This window comes from Odocoileus virginianus, chromosome 17 (assembly GCF_023699985.2).
Source record: "Odocoileus virginianus isolate 20LAN1187 ecotype Illinois chromosome 17, Ovbor_1.2, whole genome shotgun sequence".
Taxonomy (NCBI): Eukaryota; Metazoa; Chordata; class Mammalia; order Artiodactyla; family Cervidae; genus Odocoileus; species Odocoileus virginianus.
Genome location: NC_069690.1, coordinates 42,230,841 through 42,254,913, shown reverse-complemented (window position 1 = coordinate 42,254,913; position 24,073 = coordinate 42,230,841). Strand labels below are relative to the sequence as shown.

The 24,073-nt window shown below is 43.8% G+C and overlaps 1 protein-coding gene across 9 annotated transcripts in view; it reads right to left on the bottom strand.

Moving 5' to 3' along the window:
• The window catches only part of MARCHF10 (membrane associated ring-CH-type finger 10), a 96,110-nt gene extending 72,291 nt beyond the window's left edge, over positions 1-23,819 (bottom strand). For 4 of the 9 annotated variants that reach the window (XM_070479553.1, XM_070479556.1, XM_070479554.1 and 1 more), the window contains exons 1-3: positions 18,876-18,991; positions 15,903-16,009; positions 2,669-2,788 (exon numbers count right to left, since the gene is read on the bottom strand). In XM_070479553.1, the coding sequence (XP_070335654.1) occupies positions 2,669-2,788; positions 15,903-16,009; positions 18,876-18,960 (312 nt within the window). In that variant the 5' untranslated portion in view covers positions 18,961-18,991. Of the gene's footprint in view, positions 1-2,668; positions 2,789-15,902; positions 16,010-18,875; positions 18,992-19,032; positions 19,119-21,694; positions 21,928-23,457; positions 23,707-23,731 lie in introns of those variants that run through there. The other 5 variants (XM_070479559.1, XM_070479558.1, XM_070479557.1 and 2 more) reach the window with 5 other exon arrangements.
• Between the last annotated feature and the right edge of the window lie 254 nt (positions 23,820-24,073).

Here is a 24,073-nt window from a genome sequence, read left to right as displayed (position 1 = left end):
ATTTATTGTGCACTGATTTCTATTATTATTACATCAGCTCCACCTCAGATCATCAGGAATTAGATCCCGGAGGTTGGGGATGCCTGCCTTAGAGAATGAGTAATTTTTACATCATGAAACTTCAAGTCCTAGAATATCCCAAATGCATGAGTGTTGCCGTGCAAAATGGCCAAGATTCTGCACGTGAGACTTTGCATGAAAATAGAAGAAGAACCCAGCTGCCTATTTGTTTAGTAATTCCAGTCTAGGAAGATTGCTACATGCTACTGTTTGACTGAAATTACGTTACTTTTTTTTCTCATCTGTCCTTGATTTTTGTTTCTAAGTGCAAAACTGGGAGAATTTATCTTAATGCTAAAAATGTGTTGTTCTAGCCAAACTAGATTTAAGTTTTGGATTAATCTCACTCCATAAGTTTAATCAGCAGCAGGCATTTTATCTAGTCCTTGATTAACAGGAAAAGATGGGCTCCCCTGGTGGCTCAGTGGGAAAGAATGTGCCTGCCAATGCAGAAGATGTGGGTTTGATCCCAGGTCGGGAAGATCCCCTGGAGTAGGAAATGACAACCCACACCAGCATTCTTGCCTGGGAAATCCCACGGACAGAGGAGCCTGGTGGGCTACCATCCATGGGGTCGCAAAAAAGTCAGACACAACTTAATGACTAAACAATAACAACAAACAGGAAAAGATGCAGGCAGCGTGTTCTTCTCAGAGCTGCCAATATTGTGAGGTAGTTTCTTTCACCTTCGGGCTTTAGGTAGAACATTTTATTGTGCAATTTTATGTTCCTTAATAGGGAGTAGAGGTCTCTCCCAGGGATATATCCATAAACATCCATCACTGATGTTTTTAAGGTGTCCTTTGAACACTAAATAGCTGCTATGTGAATGTCCTAGATTAGAGAAGAAATCCCAACAAGAACTTGATTGATATCAGTATCCAGGATCTATCTGAGGGATCCATACCACTGATAGAAAAGAGAGTCCATCCTCCAGAGTATATTTTAGGCATAAAATATTAAATAAGAATTCATAAAAGGCATATTACTCATCTTAAATCAATTCTCCATACTAATAACCAGTGTTGAATGCAGCCTGCGGTATTCAGGGCTCACATAGGGATAAGTAAAACCTCACACAGATAAGATCTTAAACATGAAATATGATCATACAGCTCAGGGGTTCAGAGCCACCCTCTCAGGGGTCAGACTGCCTGGAAAGGAGTCTGTGTGTGTGTGTCTGTCTGTGTGCGTGCGTGGTTGCTCAGTCATGTATGACTCTTTGTGACCCCATAGACTAGCTCATCAGGCTCTTCTGTCCATGGAATCCTCCATGCAAAGATAGTGAAGTGGGTTGCCATTTCCTTCTCCAGGGGAAGAAGGATCTTCCAGACCTGAAGATCTGGGGGATCTTCCTGACCCAGGGGTCAAACCCAGGTCTCCTGCCTTGCAGGTGGATTCTTTACTGAGCCACCAGGGCATACTAGCTGTGAAATCTTAGGTAAACTTTCTTAATTTTTCTAAGGTTCAGTTTTCTCATCTATAAAATGAGGCTATAAGCTGCAAAGAGATTTATGAGAATTAAATAAATGAATAGGTAAAAAGAGCCTAGCATGGTACTGGAACATTGTAATCACTCAAGTAATGGTAACTATTACTCCTGTTGTTATCATTTTCATACTGCTATTATGTTGGGGTAGTCTAGTGGCTAGGTTGCGTCCAACTCTTTGCAACCTCGTGGACTGTAGCCCACCAGGCTCCTCTGTCTATGTGATTTCCCAGGCAAGAATACTGGAGTGGGTTGCCATTTCCTTCTCCAAGGGATCTTCCCCACCCAGGGATTGGACGTGGGCCTCCTACTTTGCAGACAGACTCCTGATCTTATTTTTTAAAATTTTATTTATTTATGTTTATTTTTGGCTGCACTGGGTCTTTGTTGCAGTGCACAGGCTTCTCACTGCGGTGGGTTCTCTTGTGGAGCGTCAGCTGTAGGTGCCCAGGCTTCAGTAGGTGCAGCACAAGGGCTGGGAGTCCCGGCACACAGGTTTTGTTGCCCCCAGACATGTGGAGTCTTCCCACACCAGGGATCGAACCCGTGTCCCCTGCTTTGGCAAGTGGCTTCTTTACCACTGCACCACCAGGGAAGTCCCTATATTGGTCTTATTATTTATTAGTATCATCCAGACAAAAATATTTGAACAATTTCGAGTTATTACATGGTGCAATTATTACTGCATTTTACTCTATTTGAAATAAAATCTATACTAAGCGATGCAATGGGTAAGATCATAAGCCTGCATATATATATATGTCTCTATATAGACAGATCAAGTAGGCATAGATATAGGTATATAGACATATTATGATACTGCACTTTAGAAGGCCCAGTGCTTCCAACTCTTAAATGGTCACAGCGTTTCTGATTTGCATGGTACCTCTCCACTGGACCCTTTATATATAGGAAAGAAGAGTGAGACTCAACAGGGTAAAGAGGGAGGGTCACACAGCAGAGGAGGAGCAGGCATGGTGGGGGTGGTACCCAGGATGAGAGCTTCTGCTGCTGTCTCTCCCTGCCCTGCCCTTTGAAATCCTTAAACATCACACACACAGATACACATACACACACACCCTCTGCAGCAGAAAAAGTGTCTCCCAGAGTTCTAAGTACCTGTTTGGAAGATGACCCGCTTGAAAACCGGGATCTCTCGAAATTTGTCTCTTGCCCCCAAAATTGATCTCGTTTCTTCTCATTTGGGTCTCTTTTGTATTCCTGTCGTCTTAGACAAGCCTGCAGAATAACAACAAAAATGTTTCTTTGGCTTAGGTCTACAACTGGCTCTAACTTTATGCTTGGAATTCCTATTATGAGGAACATGCAATACAGATCTAAGTCCATCTCTAAGTGTTCACCAATACCTCTTATCAGGTGTAAAGATACCCAGGCATCATTTCCTCCTCTCTTTACCCCAAATGCCAGGTCAAGAATATTAGCTGCTGCCTTAATAAATGCAAACAACAGAGGCATTTTGTCAAGTACTTACCCCAAAACTGCCTTTTAGAGGCAGGAAGTACCTAGTACGCTGTACTTACTACTCTTTCTGTTCTCGGCCTCCCTTTTTAAAAACTGAAGTGTGGTTAATTCACAATGCTGTGTTAGTTTCAGGTGTATAGCAAAGTGAATCAGGTATACACACACACACACACACACACACACACACACATTCTTTAGATGATTCTTTTCCATTATAGGTCATTACAAGATATTGAGTATGGTTCCCTGTGCTATACAGCAGGTCCTTGTTTATTTTATATATAGTGTGTATCTGTTTATTATATATATAGTGTGTATCTGTTAATCTGTGTATCTGTTAATATATAGTGTGTATCTGTTAATCCCCAAACTCCTAATTTATCCCTCCCTTCGTTCTTATTCTCTTCATACTCCTCATGCTCGCCTTCATTGCTCTGTATCCCCGTGGGTCAGACTCCAAGCTACAGGATGAGAATTCTGTAGATTGCAAGCTACAGGATGGGAATTTTCACACGTGAGAGCTTTAGCACATGCTGTTCCTTCCACCTGGAATACCTTTCGCAGCACGCTGTCTTGGCAAACCCTGTTCCATCTGTTAGGAATCAGCTCATAGGGCATCTCATCCCTGTAGTTTCTACCCTGACTCAGGGTATATTCTTTCCCAGGGCCTATTAATTGCCCCTGTATTCATACGTGACTTGAATGATGCAACTTTTCCAATATTTAGTTGTTTTATTTCTTGAGCCTGTTTCTCCTGCTGATCAGCAAGAAATCCTGAGGGTAAAGACCACCCTTATCTTTTGAATCCCCCAGCATCTAGCACTTGATGTTAGCTAAACTTCCTTTTTGTTTTGGAGGGAACTATCTATTCCCAAATGCAAAAATAAATAAATAAATAAAACAACCGAAGAATTGTTCCATTTTTTAAAGCAAAATTTAGTACCGAAATATTTCTCTTCCAGTATTAGGACTGAACAAAATCCAAGGCTATTGTGTTCTATGGGCATGTCAATGGATGTTTTTTTTTTTTTTTGAGGTATAGTTGATGTACAATATTGTGTTAGTTTCAGGTATACAACAACAAAGTAATTCAGATATATGAATCATTTTTTTCAGACTCTTTTCCCACATAGGTTATTACAAAATACTGAGTACAGTTCCTTATATACAGTAGGTATTTGTTGGTTATCTATTTTATTTGTAGTAGTGTGTATATATTAATTCCAAACTCCTAATTTATCCCTCCCCCGCTTCCCCTTTGGTTCTATGTCTGTGGGTCTATTTCTGTTTTGTATATAAGTTCATTTGTGTTGTTTTTTTAAGATTCTACACATGAGCAATATCATATGTTATTTATCTTTATCTGGCTTTTAAATTTTTATTTATTTTTGCATAGTGCTTTAAAGCGTCTGTCTACAATGCAGGAGACCCAGGTTCAATCCCTGGGTGGGGAAGATCTTCTGGAGAAGGAAATGGCAACCCACTCCAGTACTCTTGCCTGGAAAATCCCATGGACGGAGGAGCCTGGTGGGGTACAGTCCATGGGGTTGCAAAGAGTCGGACACGACTGAGCGACTTCACTTTGGTGTATCTAAGGACACTTTTCATAACCCAAGGTAACAAAGGCTTTCTCCTATTTTTTTCCTAAAAGTTTTAGAGTTTTACATATAGATCTATAATCTATTTGGAATTAACTTTATATATGATAATAAGGGCTTCCCTGGTGGCTCAGTCGGTAAAGTATCTGCCTTCAGCCCAGGAGACCTGGGTTCAATCCCTGGGTCTGGAAGATCCCCTGGAAAAGAAAATGGCAATTCACTCCAGTATTCTTGCCTGGAAAACCCTATGAACAGAGGAACCTGGTGGGCTACAATCCATGGGGTTGCAAGAGTGAGACACAACTTAGTGACTAAACCACCACCATGATATGAAGTATGCATGCTAAGTCATAGCGTGTAGCTCACCAGGCTTCTCTATCCATGGGATTCTCCAGGCAAGAATACTGGAGTGGGTTGCTGTGCCCTTCTCCAGGGGACCTTCTCCAACCCAGAGATGGAACCCGCATCTCCTGCATCGGCAGGTGGGTTCTTTACCACTATTGCCACCTGGGAAGCCCAGTGTGAAGTATGAACCCTGGTTTATTTCTCTTGTCTTCTCATCTCCGTCCTTCCCTTTCTCCCTTTGCATGTGGTTTCCCTTCCAACTGTTTCATCATCATTTTTTAAAAAATAACTTATTCATTTATTTTTGGTTGTGCTGGGTCTTCATTACTGTGCTGGCTTTCTCTAGTTGCAGCGAGTGTGGGATGCTCTCGAGTTGAGGTGTGCAGGCTTCTCATTGGGGCGGCTTCTCTTGTTGCAGAGCATGGGCTCTAGGGCTCAAGGGTTCCTGGGCTCTAGAGCACAGGCTCAATAGTTGTGGTGCACCGTCTTAGCTGCTCCATGGCACATGGGATCTTCCCCGATCAGGGATCAAACCCATGTCCCCTGTGTGGGCAGGTGGATTCTTTACCACTGAGCTGCCAGGAAAGCCCTCAACTGACATTTTAAATACTGCACAATAGCAAAACTTCCTGCAGAGTTTCTATAGGTCCAATAACTGAACTCACCTTTGTCCTGCCAGAGCCGAATTATCCACTGCTACAGTAAAGAAATGCAGTGTAAAGACAGACCATCTTATTTCTAAACTAGGCCTGACATCTCCCTTTCCCTGCCTGGGTTAAGAAAGGAAAGATTCCTTCCACATCTTTTTCCCTCTGTTAGAAAATGCATCTCCTTCCTTGAAGGACTTGCCAGAATTTCACGGCCAAGGGGAGAGCCAATATTCTGCCACAAGGTTAAGAGTAGAAATGACCTGATATTAACAAAACATTTACCACCTGGGCTTGGGAACAGCGAATCAGTTACACTGTGCTTCAAAACTGATTGGCAGGTGAAGCATTGGTCTCAGGGTTCATCTACAGTGAGTGGCCAGGTGGCATCTGCACAAGGTGAATCCTGGATACTTAGGAGAAAAGTGTCATTTTACCCCACCTAGCTTGGAAAGGGAGAACACTCCAAAATGGTGGAATTTTTCCCCTTGTTGTTGTTCGATCGCCAGGTTGTGTCCAACTCTTTGTGACCCCATGAATTGCAGCACACCAGGCTTCCCTGTCCCTCACTATCTCTAAGAGTATGCTCAAACTCTTGTCCATTGAATTGGTGATGCCATCCAACCATCTCATCCTCTGTCACCCCTTCTCCTCCTGCCCTCAATCTTTCCCAGCATCAAGGTCTTTTTCAATGAGTTGGCTCTTTGTGTCATGTGGCCAAAGTATTGGAGCTTCAGGATCAGTTCCTTTCAGTGAATATTCAGGGTTGATTTCCTTTAGGATTGACTGGTTTGATCTCCTGTTCTCCAAGGGACTCTCAAGAGTCTTCTCTAGCACCATAGTTCCAAAGTATCAATACTTTGGCACTCAGCCTTCTTTATGGTCCAACTCTCATATCCATACATGACTACTGGAAAAATCATAGCTTTGACTATTTGGACCTTTATTGGCAAAGTGATGTCTCTGCTTTTTAATACACTGTCTAGGTTTGTCATAGCTTTTCTTCCAAGGAGCAAGCATTGTCTTTTAATTTCATGGATGCAGGCACCACCTGCAGTGATTTTGGAGCCCAAGAATATAAAATCTGTCACTGTTTCCACTATTTCTCCATCTATTTGCATGAAGTGACGGGACTGGGTGCCATGATCTTAGTTTTCTGAATGTCGTGTTTTAAGCCAGCTTTTTCACTCTCCTCTTTCACCCTCATCAAGAGGCTCTTTAGTTCCTCTTTACTTTCTGCCATTAGAGTGGTATTTTCTGCTTATCTGAGGTTGTTGATATTTCTCTCAGCAATCTTGATTCCAGCCCTTGGTTTGTTATTTTAAAAAATGATGCCATATATCCAATAGATAGCAAGGCTTTTAAATAATTCTGGACAGTGTTTGTTTTAATAAATAATTTAAATAAGAACCCCCCCGCCCAATACTGAATAGTAACTATAATAAGTTAAACAGACACCAAATGATAGAATAAACCAAGCTAAAACTAAAAAGAGTCAGCTGGAGAGTTCAGTAAAGTCCAGCTAAATATGGGCCTCTTTTTCCCTATTTCTTTATGATAACTTCAGAGTGGAGCTCCTGTTGGGGGCAGGGGAGCCCCAGCCTGTAGTATTGTTTCCTGGAGCCTCAGAAGTCTGTGTTACCCTAACTGACTTGTATTAGAGGCTAGGGAAGGAAATGCTGATGGGCTGAAAGTGGAGGAGCCCGTATTAGCAACTGCATGCAGGACCAAAGCAGATTTTGTGGGATGAACAGAATTCTTGTGGGCTGAGTGTTTTTTGAAACTTGTCTCCAAGAATGCATGCGACTTAAATATTTCTTTACTAAAAGGGGAGGAGGAATAGAATGATTTGTTTTTCCCCTCCGGTTATCCCCCCCTCCTTCTCTCATAGAGGAGGAGCAGGAGAAGAAACGAGTGGCAAGGTAGGTACTTTCTAATTTTAATCTTGAAACAGCCGAGCAATCTTTCCATGTAAATCAAACATTAGTCCTCTCCAAGTTACAGTTTTGCTGAGAAGGGGACATGGGGACAGAGCTAAGTTCAGACTTCCAGTCCTAGAAACAGCAAGAATCTAGCCATAACCCCCAGCCCTACCCAGGGACCAGTTTCTTGTTATTTGTACATGTGAATGATTTTTTGTTGTTGTTGTTTTCTGATGTTGAGGAGGTTTCTGCTTGGAGGGTCCTGAAGGGATAGGGGCTGAGGAGTGTGAAATCCCCAGGATGGGGAGAAGGAACAGATTTGTAATTCATCATCACCAGGGGCTCCCCTTACCCTGGGACTTTATTTCTCTTTCAGTTTCATGTGTCTGGAGCTAGAGTGCTATAAATAAGTTTCTGTTCTTGTGACAAGAACTGGCTGAGTCTTGACATGGAGGCTCCAGGTAACTCGTTTCTTCTTTCTAGGGAGAATTGGGGCTTCTTCCTTCACTCTTCCTTTGGTGTTGCACCCCCTGGACCCCCAAACCCATCCTTCTGACTGTAACATGTGCTTGTCAGCCTGCCTTCTGTGCAGAAGCTACCACTGTGGGGCTGGAAAACAAACGTTCCTATGTGCCTTTGAGGGATGATGTGGGTTTTGTGATTCACTGTAACTCAGTATGGGTAAACGCGACAAGGCCCAGCTCTGCCACTTTCTAGCACTGTGACCTTGGGCAAGCTGACTAACTCCATAGATTCTTGCTTCTCCCATCTTTGGGATGGAGGTGTCTCTGTGCTGGAAGACTGCAGGGAGAGCCTGCAGTGAGATGCTTAGCTGAGTGATTGGCTCGCTGTAGCATCAGTAAAACTCAGCATCATCACCATCTACCACCCCACCCCCACCATTGTCACCACTACCATCTTCATCATAGTCTTGATCAACCTCTAATTGTTTCCAATTCCACTTCTGGGTGTACTCCTTTTTCTAAAGTCTGCTCTTGCCAAATAATGTGACTCCAATCTTGGCTGTGGAAGAAGAAAGACTCTTCTTGCAGGCCTGACATTCATCCTTGTATATCTGCCCAAGAAGCAGAGGTCTGCTTGCTGAGCCCACCCACCCCCTCAGCAGCCAACTGAGGAGCTCCCACTCCCAGGCATGCAGGCTACCTCTATAAACCATTTTCTTCAGAATTACAGCTTTCTGAACCCACAGGGATGCTCAAAGTTTCTTTTGTCCCTTTTATCACCAGCCCCATTCTTCTAGTCATCATCTGGGCTCCTGGTACCTTATGAAGCCACGCACCCCAGGAACACTTTTCAGCTTCATGGTTCTGGTCTAAAAAGCATTATAACAATGACCCACCTCTACATTTTCATCTGCAAGGTTACTGTTACTTGAACCCCACAAGCATTTTGAGAAGCGGGACTTGCTATGGCCTTCAGTTGCTTTTAGTTGTTCTTATGCTCCATCAGAGGCTACCATGATGGTTCGGTGGTAAAGAATCTGCCTGCCAATGCAGAAGACTCCGGTTTGATCCCTGGGTTGGAAAGATGCCCTGGAGAAGGGGGTGGCTACCCACTTCAGTATTCTTGCCTGGAGAATCCCATGGCCAGAGGAGTCTGGTGGGCTATAGTCCATGGGGTCGCAGAGTTGGACACGACTGAGTGACTCAATAACAACAATCATCCAACATGCCTAACTCAGAGTTTGGGCTTTTAATTATCACTGGGGACATTATCAAAGTTCATCAGTTTTAAGAGGTTGAGAAATCAAAGGTGTAAAAAACAATTTGATATGCTATTCCCCTCAAGTGAGTTTTTTTTTTGTTCGTTCTATGAAGAGTAGAAAAACGCACATGTCACATACCCCTCCCCGTGACTCCTGCAGGAAAAAAAGTTGAATTATCTCTGTTCCCTCAACCCCCTGAGTGGATAGTCCCCAGACTCATGCCACCTGGGGCAGTGACTCATCACATCCTTAAACAAGTTTATATCATCATACTAGGTTTTGATCTGTACTTGAAAGAACCCGAATGAAAAATAAGCAACATGAAGTGAAACCCATTTGAACACATTTGACAGAGTCGAGAAAATCATCCTGAAAGGCCAGGTGTAATCTTTCTTTCTCGCTTTCAGTGGACGTTAATGGTTAAATTTTGCCACAAGCTACATAAACACATTTGACCAAAAGAAGGGGAAATAAAAAGCTAAACAGCATGAACACCCTTGAAGAAATAGAGCCAAATTCTGAGATGGTGTATAATTACGTACTAGCTACCAGATTCTGAAATAGCATGTAATATGCCAAATAGATGTTTATTTCCTCTTGGTTTTTCAAAAGTGTCCCACCCAACCACTGAGAGGAATAACATCAGAATAACTCAGGGTGGGTTTAACCTTCCTCTCCTGCTGCTAACAGACAGACCTGTGAAGGCACTGCTAATTTGGTGCATACCAGCCTGAAGAGTATTTTAGGCAGTCGCAGGAATAGTGTGTATAGCAGGTTTCTAAGGGCTTCAATTCGAGCCGGTTCATTAAAGGCAAGTCCAGCACAGGAAGGCGTATGTGGCAAAGGTCTATGATTTGGGAGTCACATCTGGTTATTAGGCCTTACACTACTGTACACCCTGAAATGGGGAGTCCTTTGCATGTCACTGGGCTGTGAGTAAAAGCTGGGGTTTCCACGAGTAACTTGCCAAGCTCACTGATGCCCCAGGGTTTCAGTATCTACCCAGTGCAAAGTCTATCTTAGTAAATTATCTACATACATGCAGGTTGTATGTGGACCAAGTTATTGAGGGGGTCATTAAAGTCATGCAACTGATTCTTTTTTTTTTTCAATGTGGACCATTTTTAAAGTCTGTATTGAATTTGTTACAGTATTGCTTCCATTTTATCTATTTATTTATTTATTTTGAGAGTTTCTTTTCTTTTTGACTGCAAGGCATGTGGGATCTTAGCTCCTCGACCAAGGATTGAACCCAAAGCCCCTCCATTGGAAGGCAAAGTCTTGACCACTGGACCACCAGGGAAGTCCCATGCAACTGATTCTTTAAATCCCTACTTTAAATCTTTTCTGGAAGAAGGCGAGGGACAGAGTCGACAATGTAACTCATCACTATTCCCATCAAAGCAGTTTCTGTGGGTTGCTATATACTTAATTTGACAATCCTCAGAACATATTAAGGACAACCAAATTTATTTTTGTAGACCTTGTGGTGAGTGGTTTTGAAAATGCTCAATGAAGGTGGATATGACTTTGAGGATTAGTTACAAGTCAGCTGAACCTGTGTCTGATAAACGTTGTTGGTGGTCAAGTTCGCTAATGCTGGCTTTAATCAATGACAAGGCGCTCGATTCAACACAGGAAAGTGACTCCGTCCTTCCCTGAAGAAGTTGTGGTCCAGTTTGATAGAAAGACATACAAAAGACAATTCCAATACAATCTCATCAACAACAGTACAATCTCATCAACAATGAAGAAGAGGTATGAAGAGGGTGCTTTGGTATTGGAGCGATAGAAATTTTCTAACACCAGATGTTGGTGATGACAGCAAACTTGGTAAATTTAAATTTAAAACAGGTGAATTTTATGATACGTAAATTACACTTCAATAAGGTTTTGTTTTGTTTTGAAGAGGGTGTGATGGGAATACAGAGGTTCCCTCTAGTTCTAAGTTAAAACTATGATCTTTACCACTCTTGTTGAGAGAATAAAGACCAGGGCAGGGAGGTTAGAGAAGTGGTGGAGGATTGGGCTGTTCTTGCTGTGGTTCTTGGGTCTGGGACCTGCCTCTGCATGAGGGGAAAATGATGGAATTGCATACTCAGTTCTCATTTTCCATAAATTTTGATCTGAAAGGTGGCAAGGTTGCAGGCAGGGAGAACGGTTATGAGGATATTTTAATAAACTTGGAAATAAACCATGGAGGTTGGAAGCAGGGCAATGGCCACAGGATGAGAAGGGAGGCACAAGTTCATGAGCTTTCAGTGAACTCAGCAGAACTCGGTAATTGGCAGGGGTGGTGGTGGGGTGGTTTGTGGGTGGTGACAGAGAGGAAGGAGTCAGGGAAGGTTTGGGCCACCATCTTCAGAGAGGGGGTACATAAGAGGATGACTGGGATGGACCATGCTGAGTTCACCATGGACACGCTGAATTCGGTGTGCCTTTCTGACTGCTAGCTGGACCCATCCAGCAAGCAGCTGTGTATGGGATTCTGACACTTTGAGAAGACGCGGGATTATAGGTCATGAGTGTATGTTATTGCCGTGGTTTAGTCACTAGGTCATGTCTGACTCTCTTTGCAACCCCATGGACTGTAACCCTCCAGGCTCTTCTGTCCATGGGGTTTCCCAGGCAAGAATACTGGAGTGGGTTTCCATTTCCTTCTCCAGGGGGATCTTCCAGGGATTGACCCATGTCTCCTACCTTGGCAGTCAGGTTCTTTACCACTGAGCCACCTGGGAAGCCCCATCAGTGTATGCATGGTAGTTAAAAACATAGGAAGGGATGAGATGGGCCACAGAAATTGTGAACTAGGAGAAAACTGGGCTGATGGAAACCTACAGGAATTAACACATGATGGGTAGAGAGAGGAATGTGAGTGAAACAGGAGGAAAACCAGGAGAACGTGATGTCAGGAAGCCAGAGAAGTAATGTTTCAAGAAGGAAAGAGTAATGGCCCCAAATGCAGATAAAGTTTCAGAAAACAAAGACTTAAAATTTGTCTGCTGAGTTTTGCTACTGACCTTAGGAGACGGCCAGGCTAACAGGCCAGTAGGTAGTGAGATGCACCCGAGGGAGCAGGAAGTGGAGACAAAAGTCTAGCTGACTGTTTGGGGACATATGGAGACTAGAAAGTGCCAGGGTTGTGGCTGGAAAAGGACACATGGTCCACAGGCAGCTTTATTCTTTTGTTCTCAGTGTGAGAGAGAGTTGAACATGTTTGTGGGCTGAGACAGTAAGAAGAGGAGGAATTTCAAGGATGCAGATGGGAGGTCCACGGATGGAGAGGGGCTGGGCACACAGGAGCGTGGACCTAGCTCTCAGGTCCAGCCCCAGCAGTGAGAGTGTCCTTCACCCCTCGAGACTTGAGGGCTAGACAGGCATGCATCCCGGGATGGAAGGGGAAGAGCTGAGTGGTGTCCCACCTGTCCGCCTCAAGTTCTTTGGTTTCATGTGTGTGTAAAACAGGGAGAGATGGTCCTTGTTGAAAGTAGAAGGATGGGAGGTTTGAAAAACTAAAGTTTAAACCGTGATAATGGAGGGAACTGATGGACAACAAAAATATTGGAGCTATCCTTCATCCCTCTTTCCCTCACTCTTTCTCCCTGTCTATCAGCAAGATGTCTGTGCAGCTTCGGTTGATATTTCCTGGGTCAGGCTGCTTCTCACCACCCCCACTGTCACCATGCTGGTCTCGCCTAAATTTCTATCAGTTTCCTTACAAGTTTCTCTGCAGCTTCTCTTGCCCTTTTCAGTTCTTTTCCCACACAAAAGCCAGAGTGATCTTTTTTTTTTTTTTCCTAAATTCATTTATTTCTGGCTGCTCTGGGTCTTCACTGCTGCACACAAGCTTTCTCTAGTTGTGGCGAGTAGGGAGCTACTCTAGTTGTGGTGTGCAGGCTTTCTGTTGCAGTGTATTCTTTTGTTGTGAAACACAGACTCTAGGCATGTGGGCTCAGTAGTTGTGGCTCACAGGCTCCAGAACACAAGCTTGACAGTTGTGGTGCACGAGCTCAGTTACCCTGAGGCATGCACACCAGGGATGAAACTGGCGTCTCCTGCATTGCAAGGCAGATTCTTAACCACTGGACCATCAGGGAAGCCCCTGAGGTGATCTTTTTAAAAAGGTAAATCAGATCATCCCACTCGCCTGCTTTAAATTGTTCAATAATTCTCATTGGGATAAGAATAAACACCAAAGACCAAGCTTTGTCCTGAGAGACTCAATGTGATCTGGTCCTATCTACCTCTTCCATACCCTCCCTTAGCGTTTCAGCCAAGCGCACCTTCTTTTGTTTGCACCAAGTTAGTTCCTGCCACAGGGCCTTTGCACCTGCTTCCTTGCTGCTCAGGATGCTCTGACCAGCTCTTTCCCATCATTTTACCTCCAGGATCAAATGTTATTTCCTCAAAGAAGATGCCTTGCCTGTGAAAAAGAGCATCACCCCACCCCCTTTACCTCTGTTTTGCTGGCCTCATTATATTTATCACATACATTATATTGTCTTACATATTAATTTACTTGTGTGTGTAGTTTGCTTCTCAGTCATAGAATAAGAAGTCGGGGAGAGAAGGGACTTTGTTCAGAACATTGTTGTTCACTTGCTCGGTCATGTCCAACTCTTTTCTGCCCCATGGACTGTAGCCAGCCATGTTCCTCTGTCCACAGGATTTCCCAGGCAAGAATACTGGAGTGGGTTGCCATTTTCTTCTCCAGGGGATCATCCCGACCCAGGGATCGAATCCAAGTCTCCTGCATTAGCATGTGGACTCTTTACCACTTGAGCCGCCAGGGAAGCCTTGTTCAGGACACAGTAAGCACTTAATAATTATTATTATTTATAAACACAGTGTTGAAATTGTCCTTATGAACAAGCACAGTGTTGAAAGCCCAAATGAGACTAGAAAATAAAGCTGCAAGTGACTCCAAGCTGCACGATTGTGCGGTTTTCTTCAGGAAAGACCATCAAATAATAAGATTGATTTTCTTATGTGCCTGTTCTGGAGACAATTTCAAGCAAGTATTTCTAAACCTGGGCTCTGTGGCAGAGGCATCTTGGTGGAAAGCAGAGGGCCTCCCAGTGTGACCAGTTCGGATGTTTACGTTCTTATTATCTTATAGAAATCCCCTCAATTCTACAGCCTTGGAGGTGGATTGACAAGTGTAGGAGGCAACTGCTGACTTCATTTCCAGGCCCAGAGCTGAACTGTGTTATACAGGTGAAATCAGGTTACTGAGATCGGTCTGGTTTCCTTGGTGACACGGGAGGTTCGGTTATATTTGAAATTGCTAAGAAGGAGAAAAACCTGATAATGACAGGTCTATGTTTTCCTTTGGGAAGGAGCACTTTTTGATTCTCAGCTGAAGCTAAGGATGTGCCTCCTTGATTGTTGAGGGGTGACCTCCGGCCAGTAGGCTGAGCGACATTTTCAAACTGCTCCCAGAATCCCACAAGCCAGTCTGGCAGGTTTGTCCCACGCCAGCTCTGGGTAATTACATCATGACTTCTCAGGCTCCCTGTCTGTTTTGTTTTTGCATGTAAACACTGTAACTAGGGTGACGAAGAGTTAGCTTGTTGTAGAATGTGTTAACCACCTTTCTTCTGGCGGCAGGACAACGGAAGGGTGTGTTGTTTGATAAATGGTAGGGTGACCCGGTTAACTGCTTAATGTCTTTTTTTCTTGATTGCTGGTTTATCCAATTTAAGCCCTGATGTCATTTGTTGATAAGGTTTGTGTACCAAGCTTTGGACTAAATAGTTGAAAAATGTTATTTCATTTCCACGATGATATAATGGGGCGCGGGGGTGGGCACTATTATCCCCATTGTACAGATGAGGAAATAGACTCTGAGAGGTTAAGTAGCTTTTCATTGGTCACACAGCTCTTAAGTGTGGGTTTTTGAGATTTTTTTTTTCTTTTACAGATTTTTGTTGTTGTTGTTGTGGACCATTTTTAAAGTCTTTACTGAATTTGTTACAATACTGCTTCTGTTTTTTTAAAAAAATATTTTTAATTAGAGGATAATTCCTTTAAAATGTTGTGCTGGTTTCTGCTGTAAAACAACCTGAATCAGCCATAAGTATACATATATTGCGCCCCCTGCCACCGCCCTCTTGAACCTCCCTCCTACCTCCTCATCCCCACTTCTCTAGGTTGTCCCAGAGCACCAGATTCAGCTCCCTGTGATCTATAGGCCACTTCCCAGCAGCTGTCTATTTCACACACAGTAATGTGCATGTTTCAATGCTACTTTCTCAATCCGTCCCACTTTCTCCTTCCCCACACTGTGTCCACAAGTCTAGTCTCCACGTCTGCGTCTCATTACTGCCCTGCAAATAGGTTCATCAGTACCATGGTTCTAGATTCCACATATATGCATTAATATACTGCTTCTGTTTTACTTTTTTTTTTTTTTTTTGGCTTTGACGCATGTGGGATCTTAGTTCCCAGAGCAGGGATCAAACCTGCACCCCCTGCATTGGAAGGCGAAATCTTAACCACTGGACAACCAGGGAAGTCCCAGTGTGGGGTTTGAATTTTGGAAACCTATTGCTGCTTCTCATATACCAGTGCTGTTCCCCCGATTCTCTCCTCATACGTTGGTGGAAGAGAATTCTCGTTTCCTGCTATTACCTGGTATTCTGAGTCCACTTTGTGCTGCATGTCCCGCAGATACTGAACATCACTGACGAACTTCTGCCTGTCCTTTGCTTCGTGTAACATGATTCTTAATCCCCGACCTGCATATGGAAGATGAATAAATGTGCTGTGATATAACCCTTTGTTGCTTTGCCATTTGGGGACTTCTCTTAGTATAATTGCTTTTATTCTCTTATTAATCTCAAGTCCATTGTTGGAAGGGCACAGATGCTCCTTTCAGACTCAAAGGACTCTTTGTCTGGGTGTCGATGCCCTTACAGCCCTCTTGTTCCAGACATAAATAATGTAGCCACTTTCATCAGCTGGCTTCAGCCAGCCTGTCCCGGTTACTCAGAGGGAGTTAGACCGGCAGAAGCAGTTTGACCACACGACAAAAAAGAACCTAGCTTGATTAGCAATGACCGAAGCTCCGAGCCCCGTGGTCACATAAACTCATGGACTCTACGATGATCACGCCCCCATTCCAATCCAGGCACTCCACTGGGCATGAAGGCCAGGTGGTCGGCAAGATGACATGGCCCTGGGCTTTGTGGTTCTCAGTCTAGGGTGGAAGCCAGCACTGAACATGGTAGTCCCCCAGCCCCCTCAGACCCCACATGGCTTTCTCACAAACTGCTCCTCCTCCCCAGTTTTCAGAAGGGAATGTTGGCATCAACCAGCTGGCTGCCCGAGCAAGTAACCTGGGTGGCTTCCTTCACCCTGCCCTCTCTTGGCCCATTCATATGAAAACCAAGTCCTGATGGTTTTCATCCCTGAGTATCCCTGGGATCCATCAAGATTAGAGCTTGGGCACTAGTATGAGACTCTCTGGGTTCAAACCCCAAGTCTTGGGACACTGACAGTGGACCCTGATGCTGATAAGTGCGATGGAGCAGAAAAACGGGGGTCTCTGAGAAACTGTCACTGGGGGACGGGGAGGCAAGGTTTTCCTTAGGAAAGGACACTGGGTTTGCTAAGGAGGGAGCAGGGCTGGAAATGGGACCAAAAGGATCTGGGATGAAAGGACAAAAAGTACAGAGGCTTCAGGGCAGGAAGGGGACAGGCAGCTGGAACACAGGGAGGCCAGGACAGCCACAGAAGGGCTGTGGGCCCAGCTCATGAGGGGCCTTGGAGGTCGGATTCAAAGAGTCATATAAAGCCACTGGAAGGTTCCAATCGGGGGGGAAGATGTAATTAGATCTGCATTTTTAAAGTTTCCTCCAGGGGATTCCCTGGTGGTCCAGGGGTTAGGACTCCATGTTCTCACTGCCAGGAGCCCAGGTTCAATCCCTGGTCGGGGAACTACATAAGATCCTACAAGCTGTAGCCAAAACCAAAACAAAGCCAAAGGTCCCTCCAGCTGTAGGATAGAGACTGGATGGAGGGTAGGGGAGGAGGTAGAAGAATGGAAGTGGACAGACCACTGGGGACATGTTAGAGGAATCCTGATAAGATGGTGCCCAGACTTGGGTCACAACTGGAGGGAAAGAGGAAGAGGAGGAGGAGCTCATAGCTACTGTTTATGGAGCCTCTGGAAGTGCTAAGTAGTGTTTGAAATATTTAAACATACTAACTCATGCAATGTTCACGATTGTGGCAAAAATTATCACTCTCTTGCAGATGAGGAAACTGAGGCACAAAGGGATTAAGTAACTTGTCTAAGGTTACAGAACTGGTAAGCCCAAGAGTTGGGGTTTGAAACCAGGGAGTTTCATGCCAGTGCCCACGCTCTAATCATGATGGGTTCAAGGGACACTGAGGAGAGAAAAATCATCAGGCCTTGGTGATAATAAAGATGACATGATCATAAAAATGACATGATAATAAAAAAGACGGAAGTGTAAAGGCGGCTGCCCAGGTTACTGGTTCGGGCAGCCAGCTGGTTGATGCCAACATTCCCTTCAGAAAACTTGGAATGAGGAGCAGGTTTGTGAGAAAATAATGCGGATTTTGAAGGGGCCAGGGACAGCAAATGGAGATGTCGAGTAAGCAGTTAGATATACAGCTCTAGAGCCGATTAGAGAAGTGAAGACTGGGGCATTGCTGACATTTTGGTAACAGCTGAAGTGGAAGGCACGATGGGTATGGTAAAGAGAAGGATCACCCAGGACAAAATTCTGAGGACCACTGGATTTTAAGAACAGGAAAGTTAGCAGAAAAGAAACTCTGGAAAGAAGCCAGAGAGGCAGGAGGAAAACTGAGAATCAGGTGGGTGCAGTTTCATAGATGCTGAGAAGTGCGTGTTTCAAGGAAGAAATTATTAATAACCTCAGTGAGAGCATTTTAGTGGAGTGAGGGGGCTGAAGACAGATTGCACTGAGTTGCGTAAATGTGAGGTAAGGAAGTGCAGATGATGCTTTCAAGAAGTTTGACTGGTGTGGTCTAAATTGATGACAAAAACATTGAATTAGTTAATGGCATAGTTCATAGTGAGTCTACTGGCTTTCATTTATAGGGTCATCAGGGGTCCCACACTATTTCTGCTTATTGACCAGTGAAGCTCTTTCACTTATTTCTACATTTTTTTTTTTAACTGAGATATAATTGACATATGGGCTTCCTTGGTGTCTCAGTGGTAAGGAACCTGCCTGCCAATGCAGGAGACACTAGCTTGATCCCTGGGTTGGGAAGATCCCATGGAGAAGGAAATGGCAACCCACTCCAGTACTCTTGCTGGGAAATCCCATGGACAGAGGAGCCTGACATAACTTAGCAACCAAGCAACTACATAACTGACATATAACATCATACTAGTTTCAGGAGTACATTGGTATTTGTATGTATTGCAAAAGGACCACCACCAAGAGTCTAGTTAACATCTGTCAGCCCACATCATTACAATTATTTTTTGTTCTTATGATGTGTTTATTCTGTTAGCAATGGTCACATATACTGTTATCAACTATAGTTACTATGTTGTACATTGCATCCTTAGTACTTATTTATTTAATAACAGAAAGTATGTACTCTTTAGCTCCTTCGCCATTTCACTCTCTTCCCACTCCATGCCTCTGGCAACCACCAATCTTCTCTGTATGCTCTCTGTATCCATGAGTTTGGTGGTTTCATTTTTTAGATTCCACATATGAGAGAGATCATGGTATTTTGTCTCTCTCTGACTTACTTCACTTAGCCCTCAAGGTCAATCATGTAGTCACAAATGCCAAGGTTTCCTCCTTTTTTATAGATGAATAATATTCCATTAAGTGTGTGTGTGTGTGTGTGTGTGTGTGTGTGTGTGTCATGAGTGTGTGCATGCTCAGTCATGTCCAACTCTTTGTGACCTCACGGACAAGCTCTGCCAGGCCCCTCTGTCCATGGAATTTTCCAGGCAAGAATCCTGGAGTGGGTTGCCACTTCCTTCTCCAAGGGATCTTTATAGATACACCACATTTTCTTTATCCATTCACCCATTAATAAGACATTTCAGTGGCTTCCATGTCTAAGTTATTGTAAATAATGCTGCAATGAACATAGGGGTGCACGTTAATATCTTTTAGAGTTAGTGTTTTCGTTTCCTTTGGCTTAAATACTCAGGAGTGAAATTGCTGTGTCAAATGTAGTTCTATTTTTAATTTTTTGGAGGAACCCCCGTACTGTTTTCCATAATGGCTGCACCAATTTACATTCCCACGAACAGTGCACATGGGTTTCTTTTTCTCCTTATACTTGCCGACCCTTGTCATCAACACTTGTTTCTTTTCTTTTTGATAGAAGCCATTCAAACACATGTGAAGTGATATCTCGTTGTGGTTTTGATTTGCATTTCCCTGATGATTAGTGATGTTGAACACCTTTTCATGCACCTGTTGGCCACCTGTATGTCTTCTTTGGGAAAAAGTCTGTTCAGATCAGCTCATTTTAAAAACTGGGTTGTTTGTTTATCTGCTATTTAGTTGTATGAGTTCTTTATATATTTTGTATATTAACCCCTTATCAGATATATGATTTGCAAATATTTTCTCCCATTCTGTGGGTTTGCTTTTTCATTTTGTTGATGGTTTTCTTTGCTATGCAGAAGCCTTTTAGTTTGATGGAGGCCCACTTTTTGATATTTGCTTTTGTTGCCACATTAAAAAAATCCATTGCAAGGACCAATATTGAAGAATTTACTATCTTACTTCTTTTAGGAGTTTTATGGTTTGGGGTCTTATGTTCAAGTTTTTAATCCATTTTGAGTTGATTTTTGTGTATGGTGTAAGACAGTGGTCCAGTTTTCCCAACATTGTTTATTGAAGAGGCTATCTTTTCCCCACTGTATATTCTTGGTTCCTTTGTCATAAATTAATTGACCACATATTCATGGGTTTGTTTCAGATTCTCTATTCTGTTCCATTAATCTATATGCCTATTTTTCTTCCAATATCATACTGCTTTCATTACTGTAGCACTGTAATATAGTTTGAAATCAAGATGAGTGATGCCTCCAGCTTGGTTCTTCTTTCCTACATGTGTTTTTTTAATGATAGTCATGTGACAGATGCTGCTGTAGGCTCTGGGAAAACAGCAAGATAAGACAGACAACATTCTTGACCTCAAGTGTTTATATTCTATGGCTTTCCTTCCTTGTTTGGTTTGTTTTTCCAGTTGTGCAGATATTGGCAGAATCAGGTTGCCTCTGACTCATGGTGACCCAGTGTCTGGTCTGGTCTCTATGAAATCTTGCAAGATTTATCATTAAGCCCCAAACAATATCATCTAGGAACTTATGCTGGTCCCTTGGGGCATATTTTCTCTCATTTATAGCAAGTTGATCTTTGTGAGTCAGAATCCAAAACCACAATCTGATAGGTAGTTCCACAGATGACACACAAAGCCTAAATTTTGTCTCTGAGAATTTTAATAGTCATTTATGGAAGTCTAACTTAAGAGACCACTTTTAACTTTTCATATGAATTTGTACCTGCATAGAATAAACTTATGTTCCCACGCTTTTCAGAAAACAATGGTGTTAAAACTGGCAGAAAGATGAATCCCTGCTGCTACTGATGGAAAGAAAAGCCTGTCTGAATATTAATCAGGCAGAGAACATAAGGATTCACAATGAAAATATGTTAATGGTCACTAAAAGAGGGCATCCCAGAATCCACTTGGATGAAACATTTTGGTTACAAAATTAACCTGGAAAAGCCAGCTAATCTCTCCTGGCTTTAATGCTGTGTTATTTTAAGGAGGCTTCTCAGTTAAGAGACATGAAATAATTTTGTCTAAAGAGGTGGGAAGTAGCATTATCTGGATTACTCCATGCTAAGTTACCTCTGACTTCACAATCACCTACCAAATAATGGACTTTAAAATTGCCTACAAGTCTCTTTGTCCTCCCATAAACTCTCTAGGACTGGACTCTACTATAAAATCAATATTTAGAAGCATCATGGTGCCACATTTAATCTCTTACTTAAATACATCAATACTTTGTGAGATTAAACAAATACTCTAGGCCCCAAAGAAACAGATTATTGGAGATAGATCAAGGAGATGATGGGTAGGTCACCACAGTTTAGGCAAACATCCTCCACATTTCTGAAGTGGCAACTTTATACTGGACTTCGGGTTTGAAAAACTGACCAAGAGGAAACGGAAATCACTATATGGAAATAAATCCACATGAGATCATGCTTCATGTGTGGATCTCAGCTTTGTGGGCCTACTCAACCAGATGGCCATTTGAAGCCCCGATTTTTTTTTAGCAAATACGGGCAGGTGGAGGGGAGGAGAGTGATAATAAAATGTGGGCAGGGTGCATGTTTCTAAAATAGCATTCTGTATTCTCTGCTGTTTCTCACCTTTGAACTGCTTCTCAATTCAATATCCACTCATGGTTATGCACACTTCTGTTTTAAGTCTCTGGTGATAATGTGCCAGCTTTGGGCTTTAGAAATCCACAGGAGAAGCCATATTAAGTCAGGAGAGGGAGCAGGAAATGAGAAGAGAGGAGGAGGCATGTGGGAGAGGAAGTCCTGCTTGGCTGAAAGCAAGAGTGAACAATTCTTCTTGGCCTCAAAATTCTACACGTCTGTGAAATTTCAGGGAGGAATATTCTAAGAACTTTGTGACATATGCCTTCCTCTCTAGTGTCAATTTCCAGTGAATTCAGACTTAATTTCCCTGACTAAGGAGAAACAAAGTCTGACTGCAGAATATATTTCTTCCAGTGCTCTAAAAAAAAAATCACACGTGCTGTCTTTCTGTTCTCTGGTCACGTTTCACAAAAAGGAATTGATGGGAAGGGAGTCCTTTTTATTATTAATAATAAGCAAGCCATTTCACTGTTTTCTTATGATGTTCTTATAAGTGTCATCAAAATGAATATGTTATTGGTTCACTCACAAAGAAAAATGTCAGTGGAAAGCCCTCTTTCAACTCAAGGTTCCTCTGAACCAAAACCTAAATGGCTGTATTTATATTTATACTTGACCATCAGGTTTATGGGCTTCCCTGGTGGCTCAGATAGTAAAAAATCTGCCTGGAATGTGGGAGACCTGGGTTCAATCACTGAATTGGGAAGATCCCCTGGAGGAGGGAATGGCAACCCACTGTAGTATTCTTGGCTGGAGAATCCCCATGGACAGAGGAGCCTGGCGGGCTACAGTCTATGGGGTCGCAAAGAGTTAGACAGGACTGAGTGACTAAGAAGAGCACATCAGGTTTATAAATCCCCCACCTTTCCATAACTCAGTGCTGGGAAGAAGGATTGCAGAGGATTTATTCATCTTCTTTACACAATTAATTTGTAATAACAAAGATTACAAAATTTGTTAAAATTTGACTTTCAAAAATCTTAAAAATTTGAAAAGTCTGTAAAAAAAACTTAATAAAATCTTAACTTACAAAAATATTTTGAGTATAGGCGACAAATATGAATGATTTAGGCTCACTCTTCCTAACACTCCACTACTGAGAGAATAATACTATGACCGAAGAAAAAGACGGGTAATTGAGAGGGGCGAGGGTGGATGGTTTGACTCTTCCATCCAATTTGCCTAGGAGATCAGGAGGCGGGGTTGGGGTGCAGTACTATAAATGGCTTATGAGAAATGTTCTTTGGCGTTGACTTCCCTTTATTAATCAAACCGTGAAAGAGCCGGACTTTCATACACTGACCATCAAGCCCAGAAAAGAGAGAGTCAACGTGTAATTGGGAAACTCTGGGGCTGGGCGGGGATGTCACAGGCTGGACCAGCAATTCGATGCTCTCAACAATACCAATAATTTCGCATTGAGGAGCTGGAAGGGCCGTGAACCGTATACCCCTCTTGGAGTCTGTGGGGAAGTTATGTGGATGCGAGGGGGCCTGCCAGAGTGCAAATACATGACCCCCCAAACCGTGTCTGAGGCAGAAAAATGCGGGGGGTGTGGCCAGCTGGGAGGGAGTGACCAAGTCCTCAGGATTTAGGCTGGATTCCGCACCCCACTCCCCCCCAACCCCGTCCCGGAATCGGAATCGTCTCAAGGAAAAGTGGTCTCCCATCTCTTTCCCCCACTTCCTCGGAGGACCAGGGGCCGCGTGGTCGCGCGGGCGGCTGGGCCGGGCCGGGCCGGCCGTTACCTTGCGGGTCAGTCGTCTCCGCCTGCAAGGGGCTAAAGGGGCCGAGGGGCGGGGCAGGCGGGCCGGTCCAGGGCGGAGGAGCCGCCCATCAATCGCGCGGGGCTGTCCCGGTGCTCCTCTTCCTCCTCGCTCCTCTCCCCTCCCTTTAGCGGCCCCTCTTCTTCCTCCTCCCCGGAGGCAGCTTTTAGCCGCGGCGGCCGGGCTTGCTAGGGGCGGAGGCGGTGGGGGCGGCTGCCTAGCGTCCCCCCGTTTCCTTGGCAACCCGGCCCCCTACCTTGTCTCGCGGCCGCGGGGGCGGGGCGGGGCTGCGGCCGAGGAGGTCCTGAACCCGGACTTGGGCGCCCGGCCGGTTGCCGTGGGAACTAGTCGGGATGCTATCCGGAAGGCCAAGCGGCGATGGCGGCAAGCGAGGAAGAGATGCTGAAGAAGGAGTCGGATTGGCTTTGTCTTGATGTCCAAAGCCCAGACCTAGATATTGAGGCCTTCGCTCCTGCCCGGATTAGTGTTGAAGAATGAGATTAGAAAACCGGGGTGGGGGGGGGGGGAACCAGAGGAGAAAGTATTTTTAATCGAATAAAGTAATATTAAAGGCAACACAACGGTAGAGGGAAAGACA